Genomic DNA, 14,418 nt, shown 5'->3' with positions numbered 1-14,418 from the left:
GATACGGGAAAATTCAATAATAATATTAAAATTTTAAAAAGTACATTAATTAAAAAAAAGTACATTAATTAAAAAAAATTACATTAATTTAAAAAAACTCCTCCTTCACACACGAGCCCCCCGCCTCCGCCTCACTCCTCGCCGTCGCCGTCGTCGCCGCTATCCGGGACCCCCAAATATGCGGCATCTGAGCCCGCGTCTGTGCCGCGGCGGCATTCAAATCGGCCCGCATACTCACGAGCATTGAGTGAAGAAAACTCTTCTCCTCGGGGTCAGTTGCCGAAAATGATGTACAAATCGCGTATATATAGTGTTTCGAAAATTAAATAAAAAATAAATAAAAAATCGACTGGCCGATCGCTCGCCGGTCGGGAGCCTGCAATGGCGGCCAGCCGATCGGCGAGCGCATCGGCCAGTGCCTGGGAATCGGCGTGCGCTCGCTGTTTTTCTCGCCGATTTGGCGCTCGCCTACTGCCATGGTTCGGCGAGCGGACCGGCCAGCGCCGGGAATCGGCTAGCCAGTGCGCTCGCCGCCATTGTGGATGCTCTAATAGCAATCCTAGCACTGCTAGATATTAATCACCACTACCCAATATACTAGGATTATTGGGTTGCGAAAAACCTGCACCTTTTGGTAAGTCAAAGTAGGGCATAATCAATACCGTATGTTCAATGCTAACGTACATTGATTAAGAAATAAATAATTTATCAAGACCTCGTCTTTCAGTAGATAGCATAAAGACTTGTCTCGCTGTAGGATCCAATTCAGTGCTTTACCACACCAATGTCATCTTATTTCAGTAAGACTTAGAAATATGCGGACTGGCATTGCAACCTTTCACAATAGGTAGTCTAGGCCTATTTGGGTTGTGAAATTCTTATTTTTCTTTATTCAGAACTGACGGTAGTACCTTAAAGTGAACGACGCCCACAACCGGTCTACTAAAACAAAGACTTAGACTTTGTTAAATTACTTATATATTTAAACATGCAATAAACATCCATTAAATGTAAAACATAACAACATTAAGACAAAAATAATCTGTTTCATCCATTGAAAAATAAAATAAAGGGTTTTACAGTATTCAATCACTCGAAAGGTGATTTTTAGTATACAAACTCTAACAAAATATATATATAATATCAGCCAAAATGGAAATAATGGGAGAATCATAACAAAAATCTGAACAGAAAAATGGAAATTGAAACAAGAGGAAAGTGTCGTCTTCGAGTCTACTGAGGAGATAGTAGGAACGGATTTGATGTATCTTAGGTCTATCATTTGATGCAATGGACTACCGCATTTACCCTTATTCCCTTCTAATATCTAAAACATGGGTCACACCTCATTATGGAGATGCAAAATAATATATCATGAATCTCATGCTACTTTACATACTGGAAGAATGAATCTCATGCCTCGATTGCAATACAAGCCCTCTTCTTCGAGGATTGGAGCGAATCAAACAAAACACGGGTTTCATATCAGGCCACAATCCCCATTTTCTCACTTAATCATGAATTGATAAATATTACCTGCCAAAACACTTTTGAGTTTGTAATCCATAATGCCTCCCTCCGTCTTTTGTTTCATAATTTCCTGGTGCATGTCTGGTGTCATTACTACTCCAAGATGTGGCAGTTCCTTATAAAATCACTAGTGTAGTTTACGTATTTTGTCCAAAATGGTCGGAGATGCTCAAATCCAATCTCCAACCAAGGTTTTGACTGGCCATTGTAGTGGATCACAGCTGCCTTTTTCACATTTTCGATATTCGTCTTGTTCTGATAGCCCAACCCAAGCATGTGCCAGGAAGGATCAATTGGATGAACATGACCGCTAAAAGCAATCAAAGCTGGGGGAAGAGTTCCAAGTTTCCATAAGGTGAGATTTGACCTCAGATTCTGCAATAGACACCACCCACATTACAACACTTAATAGACAATAGAAATTTTAAATTATTTTCATCTAAAATGCTGATAATGAGTGCCCATCATAAGACAGTTACAAGACTCTACAAAAATGAAATTCTCGCAAGACATAACCAACTCGTTCTCTCAGGTGCCATTAATGATTTAACCTATTAACCATCTCCAGCAGCCTCGGTGCATTTTATTTTATTTTCTAATATTTATTCTTTTTTTTGCATATATTTAATCTAATTTTTTTAAATTTAAGATCAATATCTGAAATATATTAGACTGGTATCCTTAATCATCAGCATCTGTCGAAGTTGTAACAAAAAAGAGTAGACGGTCTTAGTTATATTCTTACTGGGCTGCTACGGCAAAGCGCTTGTTTACCTCACCAAGTAGTTAGATTAAACATCAGAAACAGTGATGAATAGATGCATGTTTATTTCCATCAATAATTACCTAAGAATGGTATTGTAGCGGAAAAAGGCTCCGAATGGGGTTGAAGGTGGATGGGCCACAAAAGGGGTGTGTAGGTAGAGTTCAAACAAGGATAATATCGGAAGAATTTTACATAATGGCATATGTATTAATATGATGATTGAGGCAAACACGCAACCTGGAGATAACAAGATAATGGAAAATATGCTCATCGGAGCAACAATAAGGACTACATGGAGCACCATTACAAGAACAAAGATACATGGATAAACAAACAACCCAACTTTATCTTCTTTGAAAATGGGAAGTATTCAACCATAGGGAAGATAGGTATGTATATATCCATATGTGAGAGATTTGAGGTTTTAGGCAGGTAATTAGAAATCTGGTGCCCTAGCAGCTAAAATAAAGACTTGGACTTTGTTTCCAAAAGAAATCCTCTTTGATTAATCACATTAAAAATAGATTATACGAGCAATGACTTAAACTGGATAGAAATTTTAGTGTACCTCTTTAAGCCAGGAGTGATAAGTATCTCTAATATTTGTCTTTCTCCATTGATGCAAGTCAAAAATATTCATTCCATATGCCCATGCACAGTCATCCGGATTCAAGTTCTTTGCTATAAGTGGATGAGAAAAGTTGAAATAGTTCCTGACTCGTTTTGACATAACCCACTCATCACCTTTGCAAGTTTCAACAGCTCCGTTAACTTTTCCATAAAGGTCAATTTCCCAGAGAGGAGACAGATCACGTTGAATTACAACATCATCATCCAGGAACACCACTTTATCAAGGTTTGGGAATAGCTGAAAAACATATAAAAATCATTCTATTTGTTAATTTAAAGATCTTTTCAGAAAGAAAAGAAAATATTCTTCAGAAAGATTGTTGAAACCAACTTTCAAATCTTATCCATACTATAAAGATATAAACCGTCAAAGTGAGAAACAAAGGCTCATCTCTGACGTCCCAGAAAAATGCATGGTCATTTAGGCAAAACAAATGTCATTTTCCAACTATTTGACATGGCATCTACTAAAGTATGGATCCATCAAACTATCTCATTATATAATATGATTCTACGAATTAAGAACTTGAACGGTCAAGATAAAGAGAACAATGACAATACACTTTTCATCTGAATTTGATTAAAACATAAGCAAAAGAAGATTCAACTATTTAAAATGAAATAGCAAAAAAAAAACTATTTAAAATGAAATAGGCATCAACTGAAGAGATCATAATGTAAACTTTCAAGCAAGGGAACGAGATTAATCGTCACAATTGTCTAAAAAAGGATGAAGTTTTAACCTCACCTTGGCCAATTTAGGGTTTTGCGGTTCTAATGTATCTCCCAGGATCACATATATTTAGACACATAAGAAGATATGTGCTGACATGAAAACATGTACTCCCTCCGTCCCAACTAAGTTGAGACAAAACCTTTTGGGCACAGAGATTAAGAAATTGTGTTGACAAGTAGGAGGGATGAATAAAGTAAGAAAGATAAAGAGAGAGGAAAGTAGATGATGGAATAAAGTAAGAGTGATTGGATGTTTTGTTTTTTGTTAAAAAAAGGAAACGACTCAACTTAGTTTGGACATCCCAAAGAGGAATATGACTCAACTTAGATGGGACGGAGGGAGTATAAACTAGTCCACTAGCATATATTTGGGTATGACATCCCCATATTAAAACAAATAAAATATGATCATAAACCATACAATATGGACAATCTATATGTTTAATAGCAAACAATTACCTCTGGGAGATATATACGGAGATGGTTAAGCAATGAGATATACTTTGGACTTCTAGCCTGTAATTTGGAGGCAAATGTTTGTGGGGTCGTATCACTAAGATTGGCCCGGGCAATGTGATTCCCATGGTAGTAATTCCTAATACCATAGTGATTTTCCACAGCTTCAAGAACCGGAACATTCTCTCGTGTCAGCCAATCAAAGTGATGCACGCCTTTTACTTCAACTATAGCAGGAGGCAAAGGATGTAGGGCAAACCATGAATGCATGCCAGCATAGGTTTTCTTGTCAGTTATGACATGGAAAACTATCTTTTCAGGGTTTGCCGAAGTCTGCACAACAGATGTGACAACAACTGCAGCAGCAAGAATGTTGTCTGTAGATAACACAAAGTGATGATAGGAGTTGTCAGAGAGCAAAGGAAGTAACTCAGGAGCAGGTAATTGCCTGCGTGCATGAGCATTGGAAGAATACTCATCAGTCAGCCTCAACGAAAGGCAATGAATGCTCTTGGGGATGGCACTAGCTGCAAAATGCTTATTCATAAGCTCGGCAAACCTGGACTGCCTTATTTCTATTTCAGATCTCTCCACCTGTAAGTAGAAAAGACAGTTTATTTATTTTAAACAAAAAGTTTGAAACCAAAATCACTTGGGAAAATCCAAAGAACTAAAGCTGATATTGGAGCACAGGTTAACATCTCATGAATAAAACACATGGTAAAAGTAGAACATGTAAATTGATTTAGGAAAAAACTTCACCATAAATTATTTGCTAACCACAAATAGTACGAAACTGTGAAAAAAATGAGACGCGCAAATGCATACCATTCCTTTCAGAATCAGGGCAAAGTCCTTTGAACTATACTTGCTGTTTTTCATTTCAGAAAGGAGCTGACTATAAGTCTCTGGGATCTTCAAAGTGTCAGGGACTTTCTCAGAGTTTACTTGATTCAAAATCTTAACAATGTCATTCACCACCCTCTGTCATCATTATAACAATGACAAAACTTTAGCTTATCTTTTATGACTGATGATGGATACAAGCCATCATCTAGATAATTGCATGATAAAATAATGATATGAATATACAAATTATAAAATAATTTTACCCCAGACTCATTGGATCTACCGAGAAGCTTTGGTCCTAACCGACGTCCTAAACAATCTGAAAGAAATAAAAAAATAATTTTGAGAGCACATATGTAGGATTTTGGAAAAAAATAAAAAATCACAGCTTCACATTAAAATGCCTAAATGAAATCAATGACATCTGTCCAAAATCACAAAAGGAAAGGAAGAACAGTCTTGACAGAATTATCTGCATGTTGGGCTATATATAAATGACTTTAAGTAGGGTCATGCGAGATTTTATCCAACATGGGGCTAATCCATCATGGTTCTTCATTAAGCATCTAGGGGGTGTTTACTTTTCAAGATTGATAAGATAGAGGGTTGACTAGTTTTATGCTCAATACTAGGATTTCCAAACCCACATTTTCAATGGGATAAGAATCAAGCAAAATTAGCAATAAGAGGTGTCATGGTGATGGGTCTAAGGATAATCCGAAACTCCAATCCTTCAAATTAAACAAGGGACTAAGCTGAACTATTTTTATTTATCTAGGCTAATCTTCAAAAAGTAAACAAAGGCACACACACTCTAGATAAATTTGTAGAGAAGACCAGGTTGCTAAAGACTACCAAATTATCTAAAAAAAAAAGACTACCAAATTATCTCTAGATCAAATTTGTAGAAAAGCATAAAGGGACTACTTGCAATAGTGGATGGAAAATATATTTTTAGTAGATGGTGTTGATATTTTCTAAATCTAATGTAGAAAGAAAATGGTCTATACAAGCAGCCATAGCAAAAATATAATTGAACAAGAACAACATATACAGGCAGAATGCTTGAACAAATGCATTGCTATAATATATCTTGTTTCACACAACAATCATAAAGTACCTACCATAAAGAAGAGAGTAATAATTCAGGTCTCACGTCAATCCACACAACTTTAGTAGCTAAAAGCACATAGATGCCATTGCATAAATATCTAAAGTAAACAAAATGAATAATTAAATCATGATATTAACTGATGAACCAAGGAAGTAGGACAATCTCACAACGTACCAATTGAGGAACACTTGTTGACACCTTCAAGGGTGACAAGAGCTGTTAGAATGAACACAAATGGCAACAAAAACGCAAGAATAAGAATGCTGTGGAACAGCGTGCGATACGAAATGTGGCGAGCTGCGACCTTGATCTTCATCAAATCTCCACTTCCATTTCCATTTCCTCCACCGTTGCTAGACGATATCGTTATACTTCTCATGCTAGGTGAGAAGTGCAGCTGCATATTCCTGCACCGCCGGCCCTCTCCACCACTAGCTTCCTATTCCCCCCTTCTAACCTTCCAAAATTCAACCAATTGCCCCACACACAACCACCAGCAATCAATCCAAATATTCTTCAAAGGAACAAGGTCCAAACAATTCTTCGAAATCAATAAAACTCTTTCCACCATCAGATCCGCCACCGGGGCGATTCAACGATCTCGATTTTCCTTCCAGCTTTGAACTCATAAGCATTGAAATTATCCAACAAAATCCTGCCCAATCCCACTAGCCCTAGGGTTCCCGATTGCTTTCCCGATTTCCGTGTCTATCTATAGATTAAGCAAATAAACGAACATATGAATTGGCATAAATGTGAGGGCAATTCATAAACTAAATCATCACAGCAAAGCAAGTAATCGATTATCCTGACATCTCCCTCCCTCTCTTTGTCTCTCTAGATTTTGCCGTTAATGGCAGATGATGGAATCTCTCTCTCTCTGTGAATCGGAAGAGGGAATGTAGATAGAGAAACTATTGATGTTGTTCAATTTACGTTTTTCAATTTTTTTCCTTATTAAAACTAAAGTATATACACAAAAGTATCAGTAATTAGTTTATTATTTTGTTTTAAATTGTAATAAAAACTAAGATGTTCATTTGTGCAATACTATGTATCCCCATATACATAAAAAAATAAAAAAATAAAAAAATAAAAAAATAAAAAGACACTCTATATCCCAGGTCATTAGGATGAAAAAGTAGTTGAAATTGTGTAGTGTATGGTGGGTCCATAAGTAATAAAATAATAGATGAGAAATTTTGTTTTCATAAATAGATATGAACTATTCTATGGGACGAATGAAAAATGATATATTGCATATTTCTATGGGACGGACGAAAAAGATATTCTCTCTATCCCATAAATAGGTCATTTAGAAGGCATTCTCCATCTCGGATAAACCCAGAAATGGGCCTTTTTCTGCTCCAATTCTGATTTTCACTTTATGGGATACAATTCTGCACATCCCTAGAAAACAAGCAGACCCGCACTGTTCCTTTGTGAATTGTCCAAATTCAAATCGTGTTGTTAAGGTGGTTTTAAATTCTCGGAGTATAATTAACATCCAGAATTGCACACAAGATTACAATTATACCCTCCTTATTTTTTAATCTTCCCCAATATCACTTCACCTTTTCTCTCCATCACGTAATCCCTCGGCGGTAATCGATCTTTTCCCTATGAGGTGAGTGTTGGTGGTCGACGCAGACCACGTTTCACTGATTCGTGACATTACAATAGAATTTTTCTTCTAACTCAATTTTCGGTGTTGTGTGGGTTACAACGCTCGATTAGAAGCAGATTTTTTGTTCGAGAGCTCTGGGAACACTGTTAGATTTCTTTGTTTGGCTAATAGAGGGACCTTGGTTAATTGTAGGTGTCGTTGAGGGTGGTTCTAATCACTTGGCGAACGCTTTCGTTATATCCCGCAAACACGCATCTGTTTGTTCATTTCCCAAAGGTTAGATTTTTTTGGGCGTTTGTTGAGTGTTTGTTTAGTTGTGCTCTGCCTCGATGGGGAACGCCTACATTTGAACTGCTCTCTAAATTGTTATTTATTAGTCGTTGTGAGCTGAAATTGTGGGTTATTTGTGTCGACTCTATTGTACTTTCGGTCCCAAAATGCACTTGTCAGATGTACCAAGCACTCGCTGGTTGTGCACAAAAACCTCTAATTTACGATTTCACTCCATGATACAGCCTATTTCAGTTACATTCAGTTGTTTGTTTTGAAGAAATTGTTGCCTGCACTGAGCTAATAGAGAGCCCAACCATTAATTACTCTCGAGTCCACATGATGCTTGTATTGGGATTTTGTGCCCCTTGCACAGCAGAACACTTGTACAAAACAAATAAATCAGATAAGGATCTTATTGACTCTTTATGGGATTAATCAATTCACATGTTGAACAGATAATTACATGCTGGAACGCAAATAATTCATGCTTAAAGAAAATAAATCCTAAACATGAATACTGCAGTTTAGAGTTACCGATTTGATTCTCCAAAAGAATCGTTGATTGCTTGCGCCTTCTCCACGTGGTGATCTTCAATACTAGACCATGGATCTTCTGACTGGTTCCCTAGCTTTATTCTGAAATCAGTGTGGGTCGATCTTATCAAAATACTAGGACTCGAATAAAAAAGACATAAAATTCTCACGGAGGAGAGCTGAAAAATCGTCTTCTTCTTTTCAGAGAGGGGGACGAAAATATCAATTAAAATTTATTGTGTTTTCTGTCTCCTTTATTCTCCTATTTATATTAAGTTACATATTGGGTCCAGTCAGGGACATATGGAAGGTTTTGGATATGGCCTCGCCCAATTAGCTTTTTACTAATTAAATTGAACCCACAATTTTATACAAACTTATATTGGAATATTATTAGCAACCACTACAGAAATAATATTGTCCTGCCCATCCAAATCCGAAATTACAAGTAATTCGGGTTTCCGTTTTGTTTATTGTTTATTTCCCGTGCTTAAGATATAAATGTCCATTAATTAATTAATGTCTACTATAAACTTAATTAACTAACATCTTTTCATTCCAAGAGTGGACTTAGCAAGAAACGCTTATTTATTATTCATGGAATAAATAAATTCCAACTAGCCAGGTTCCCAGTAATAAAACCTTGCTTCGAGCTCCTATCGAGGACATTATCAAACCAGACTCACCAGGCGCGCGATTGATACGCTCGGATTTTGCACGGTTTTAAGGCCATCTTTTGGTCCGTTTTTAATGTCAAAGTTGCATTACATGTCCATTATTTGCATATTTTATCGACTTTGGTATTTTGACATGTTTTCTGAGAAATGTGCATATTTGAGCCTAAAAAGGGGCGATTTACCAAGGTGCAGCGGCGAGCAGAATTTGCCCTACTTTCTCTCCAAGATTTACCATATTTTGGAACCCTTTTCCTTATATGAGAAGGGGCGATTTCTCCCCTATAAATAGCCCCCAAAGCTTCATCAAGGCTACAAGGATTCAACCTTTGGGTTTTATTGCTTTAGTTCTTATGCTTTCATTGTCTTCCTTTCAATCTATGTTTTTAGCTTATTCTATCATGTGTAACTAAATTCATAGGATTCTAGGGATGTGTTAGTAACTTTTATTAGTTTATACAATTCCTATTTCTATTTAACATCCATTTGTTATTACTTTGTTTCTTCCTTAAGTTGTTCCATAATACTTCACGTTTGAGTGACACATTCGGTGATGATTTAATATAACTTGCTACATAATCGTGAGAGGAGGTTGGCGAGTTAGATCCACTTAATAGACACTACAATCAGCTTCCTTTAAAACAACACTGTTAATTGAGAATGAGGACTTTATAATGGTCTTAGGAGCTTCTAGGAGTTACGTATTTAGGATTGACAACCCTAATGTTTGTAATCAACGTTTGCATCGCATGGGCATAAACTAGGTGACTCGTTCTATCAAAGTAAGAATTGTGCTAGGGTGTTGTAGTTAGAATTTGTATAACCATAATTGTGAAAGCACATCCCTGGAATCCCCTTATCTCTATACTTTTATCTCCGTTATTTATTCGCAATTAGTTGTTTATTTGCTTTCTAAAGTTCGTTGCTTTTAAAAATCTCTAAATCTTACGGTTTCCAGTGATGCACATGTTTAATCACGGGAATATGTTCACTTTTCCCGAAGGCCCTCGCATTGATGCTAACGATTTTGAGCTGTGAATGCCCCTTATTCAAAGGGTTGAGCAGTTTCCTTTTGCAGGTAGGGCCACAGAAGATGCCAACCACCACCTCTCGAAGTTCGTGGAGATTGCCAACACGTTCAAGTTGAATGGTGTCGACGACGATGCCATTAGGGTAAGACTCTTTCCTTTCTTCCTAATTGATTCTGCTAAAGAATGGTTTGAGTGTCTGCCCACAGAGCAAGTCTCAACGTGGAAGGATATAGTAGTTGCCTTCCTCGACAAGTACTACCCGCCAGGCACAATATTGAAGCTCAAGAGTGAGATCTTCCAGTTCATGCAAGTACATGACGAGCCCCTCTACGAGACGGTCTCTCGTTTCAATGGCCTACTCCGCAAGTGCCCCAACCACGGTTCCACTGTGGACCATCAGGTACGAATCCTCTATAATGGATTTAATGAAAAAATTTATGCTATGTTGGATTCAGGGGTCAATGGGGGATTCTTAAGGAAGAACGGACCGGGTGCCATGGCGGTAATAGATGAGTTCTCCACCAACAACAGAGGGTGGTCGAAAGAGAGGCATAACTTAAGAAGGGTAGCGGCCATAGAGGAGTCCGAAGATAGTTCCTTTGCTAAGTAATTGGCCGAGCTTAGAGTTCTGGTTGACCAAATGGACACGTCTAGAAGAGAGGACCCGACTCCACCAACCTCCGTCATTACAGTCACCAAACCCGACGCTCCTCCCTCTCCTATGGAAGACATCAACTATGTGCAACAAGCAGGCGGTCCCAATAGGGGTTACAACAACAATTATCGCCCTAAACACGGGGCGGTAATTTCAATAATTATAATGGGAACCGTCCTCATCCTAACATTTCTTACTCTAACAATAATTTCTTCCAACCTCCCGCAGGATTTAATGTTAGCAAAGGTGGAGTAGTTGAGCCTATCAAGAAGGATGAGAAGTATGACCAATGAATCATGAAGATTTTGGAAGTGCTAGTGCAAGATAGAAAGATCAATGACACCAAGATTGGGGTCATTGAAGCAAGTTTGAACAATCTCGAGCAAGGAATAAACAATATCGCCACTGTCGTCTCGAACATAAAAACTCAAATGGACCATGTCCACAAGAAGATTGAGGAAGACAAGGGAAAGGCAGCAACACGAGTGGCGGACATATGCAAAAAGTGGGTCACCAAGCAGAAGAAGGACGAAGGCAGCACCTCCGGAACAAAATCTGGGGACTGCTTGATGCCCAGCGGACCGCTGCACACCTTGCAGCGGGCCGCTACTGGGGCATAGTCTGGAATCTGCCCGACGCCTAGCGGACCACCGCAGAAACCGCAGCGGCCCGCCACTGAAGAGGCAGAGGCGCCCGCCAAGAAGGAGCTCGTGCGGCACAACGGGATTGTACTCCATTTCCAGCCGAAGAAGAAGTTCAAGCTTGAAGAGCAGTTCAAGCACTTTTTAAATATGTTTTGTAAGGTCAATACTAATATCCCTCTCGTTGAATCGTTGCAAGAGATACCTAGGTACGCGAAGCTACTGAGGGAGGCCGTGATGTGAAAGAAGAAACCCACCAAAGCCGACCTTAAGTTGCCACATCATTGCAGCGAGATCATTCAACGGGAGAGGGCCTTGAAGCAAAGGGACCCCGGTCAATTCATCATTAGGTACTCAATTGGAGAAGGAAAAATGGACAAGGCTCTTTGTGACTTGGGAGCTAGCATCAAAATCATGCCACTAAAGTACTATGAAATGATCAACATCGTACCTCTCAAAACGTCGGATGTAATCATAAGGTTGGCCGACAACTAGACAATCAAGACAGTGGGCATGATTGAGGATGCGTTGGTAAAGGTAGACGATTTCATTTTCCCTACCGACTTAATTATCCTTGACATGAAAGTAGATACAAATGTACATCTAATCTTAGGCAGAGATTTTCCAGCCACATGCAAAGCTCTTATTGATGTAGGTAGAAGCGAGATCACAATCAGTGACAACTATAGTCGCTCCACCTACAAGATTGAGAGCGAAATGCTTAAGTATAAAGAGGTGCAACAAGCAAGAATGGAGCGCGAATGCAGGGCGGTCATGATGACCGACACGTCTAAGCCTTATAAGCCATTTAAAGGGGAGGATTTTTGTAACCCTTCTATATTTATTGTTCATACTCTTCCCCAATCTCCTAAAAAGAGTACGCCTAACCTAGCTAAACCTCATTTACAAGAGAAGACCTAGAAGAAGAAGAAGGCCAAGAAGAAGCCTCAAGTTCCAGTCGACCCCGGAGTCTTCGTGATCAAGACCTCGAACGGGAAATACAAGTGGTGGAGAAAAATCGGTAACAAAATGACCCAGTTTGCGGTCTTCAGCACTAGGGTCGTTGATCCACCCACTTAGTTAGGCCAGTTCAAGTCGAGCCAACGATTCGAAACAAAGGCGCGTGTTGGGAGGCAACCCAATTTATTTTTCCCTTTATTTCTTTATTTTTTCGTTTTCTATTTTTCTTTTAATTTTTGTGCATTTTATGTGCACATAAAAAAATTAATCGTAGCAACCGCTGCATAATCCACAGCGGTCGCCACAAAGTGTTTAGTGTGTAGGAGCAGTTCGGGCCAGGGCAGGCTGTAGTGGTAGCTGTACGGCCCATTGGTGATGCGCCGTTTTTAGAACACACGCAGCGGTCACCACGGAGAGGTCAGAGACACGATTTCGCCTATATAAGGTGAGTTTTCTCTCCTTCTTTCCACCATCTTCTCCAATTCTCCCTAGCACACGACCCCAACTACACAACATCACCAAATTCACACACCCACACTCTCTTTCTCTCATTCCATTCCGAATTTCAATCTTTCATCGTCCAATTCTCTTCAACACAAGGTATAAATCCTACACTAAATTTCTGAGTTTTGTTTGAATTCTAGGGATGTGTTAGTAACTTTTATTGGTTTATACAATTCCTATTTCTATTTAACATCCGATTGTTATTACTTTGTTTCTTCCTTAAATTGTTCCATAATACTTCAAGTTTGAGTGACACATTCAGTGATGATTTAATATAACTTGCTACATAATCGTGAGAGGAGATTGGCGAGTTAGATCCACTTAATAGACACTACAATTAGATTCCTTTAAAACGACACTGTTAATTGAGAGTGAGGATTTTTTAAGGGTCTTAGGAGCTTTTAGAAGTTACGTATTTAGGATTGACAACCCTAATGTTTGTAATCAACGTTTGCATCGCATGAGCATAACCTAGGTGACTCGGTCTATCAAAGTAACAACCGTGCTAGGGTGTTGTAGTTAGAATTTGTATAGCCATAATTGTGAAGGACATCCTTGGAATTCCCTTATCTCTATACTTTTATCTCCGTTATTTATTCACAATTAGTTGTTTATTTGCTTTCTAAAGTTCTTTGTTTTTAAAAATCTCCAAATCTTTCGGTTTCCCATGATGCACATGTTTAATCACGGGAATATGTTCACTTTTCCCGAAGGCCCTCGCATTGATGCTAACAATTTTGAGCTGCGAATGCCCCTTATTCAAAGGGTTGAGCAGTTTCCTTTGGCAGGTAGGGCCACAGAAGATGCCAACCACCATCTCTCGAAGTTCGTGGAGATTGCCAACACGTTCAAGTTGAATGGTGTCGACGACGCCGCCAATAGGGTAAGACTCTTTCCTTTCTTCCTAATCGATTATGCTAAAGAATGGTTTGAGTGTCTGCCCACAGAGCAAGTCTCCACGTGAAAGGATATAGTAGCTGCCTTCCTCGACAAGTACTACCCGCCAGGCACAATATTGAAGCTCAAGAGTGAGATCTTCCAGTTCATGCATGTACATGACGAGCCCCTCTATGAGGCGGTCTCTCGTTTCAATGGCCTACTCCGCAAGTGCCCCAACTACGGTTCCACTGTGGACCATCAGGTACGAATCCTTGATAATGGATTTAATGAAAAAATTTATGCTATGTTGGATTCAAGGGTCAATGGGGATTCTTAGGGAAGAACGGACCGGGTGCCATGGCGGCAATAGAGGAGTTCTCCACCAACAACAGAGGGTGGTCAAAAGAGAGGCATAACTTAAGAAGGGTAGCGGCCATAGAGGAGGCCGAAGAGAGTTCGTTTGCTAAGTAATTGGCTGAGCTTAGAGTTCGGGTTGACCAAATGGACACGTCTAGAAGAGAGGACCCGGCTCCACCAACCTTCGTCATTACGGTCACCAA

The 14,418-nt window shown here is 39.0% G+C and overlaps 1 protein-coding gene across 1 annotated transcript; it reads right to left on the bottom strand.

The window, feature by feature from the left end:
• Nucleotides 1-1,067: 1,067 nt before the first annotated feature.
• LOC121754148 (probable galacturonosyltransferase 14) lies at nucleotides 1,068-7,002 on the bottom strand. The gene is made up of 6 exons (XM_042149496.1): nucleotides 6,255-7,002; nucleotides 5,230-5,285; nucleotides 4,946-5,101; nucleotides 4,121-4,711; nucleotides 2,865-3,164; nucleotides 1,068-1,905 (listed from the first exon to the last, which is right to left on the bottom strand). The coding sequence occupies exons 1-6, from the start codon at nucleotides 6,481-6,483 to the stop codon at nucleotides 1,624-1,626; spliced, it is 1,614 nt and encodes a 537-aa protein (XP_042005430.1). The 5' UTR covers nucleotides 6,484-7,002; the 3' UTR covers nucleotides 1,068-1,623.
• Nucleotides 7,003-14,418: the final 7,416 nt, after the last annotated feature.

Source organism: Salvia splendens, chromosome 11 (assembly GCF_004379255.2).
Source record: "Salvia splendens isolate huo1 chromosome 11, SspV2, whole genome shotgun sequence".
Classification (NCBI taxonomy): domain Eukaryota; kingdom Viridiplantae; phylum Streptophyta; class Magnoliopsida; order Lamiales; family Lamiaceae; genus Salvia; species Salvia splendens.
The sequence above is the reverse complement of the archived record's forward strand: the minus strand, read 5'-3'. Positions and strand labels throughout refer to the sequence as shown.

Excerpts from the sequence above, each read along its gene's own strand:
- LOC121754148 (XM_042149496.1), bottom strand. The coding sequence starts at position 6,483 with ATGCAGCTGCACTTCTCACCTAGCATGAGAAGTATAACGATATCGTCT. Across the intron at positions 5,286-6,254 it reads CAACAAGTGTTCCTCAATTG|ATTGTTTAGGACGTCGGTTA; the intron begins GTACGTTGTGAG and ends TATTTCTTTCAG. Across the intron at positions 4,712-4,945 it reads CCCTGATTCTGAAAGGAATG|GTGGAGAGATCTGAAATAGA; the intron begins GTATGCATTTGC and ends TTCTACTTACAG.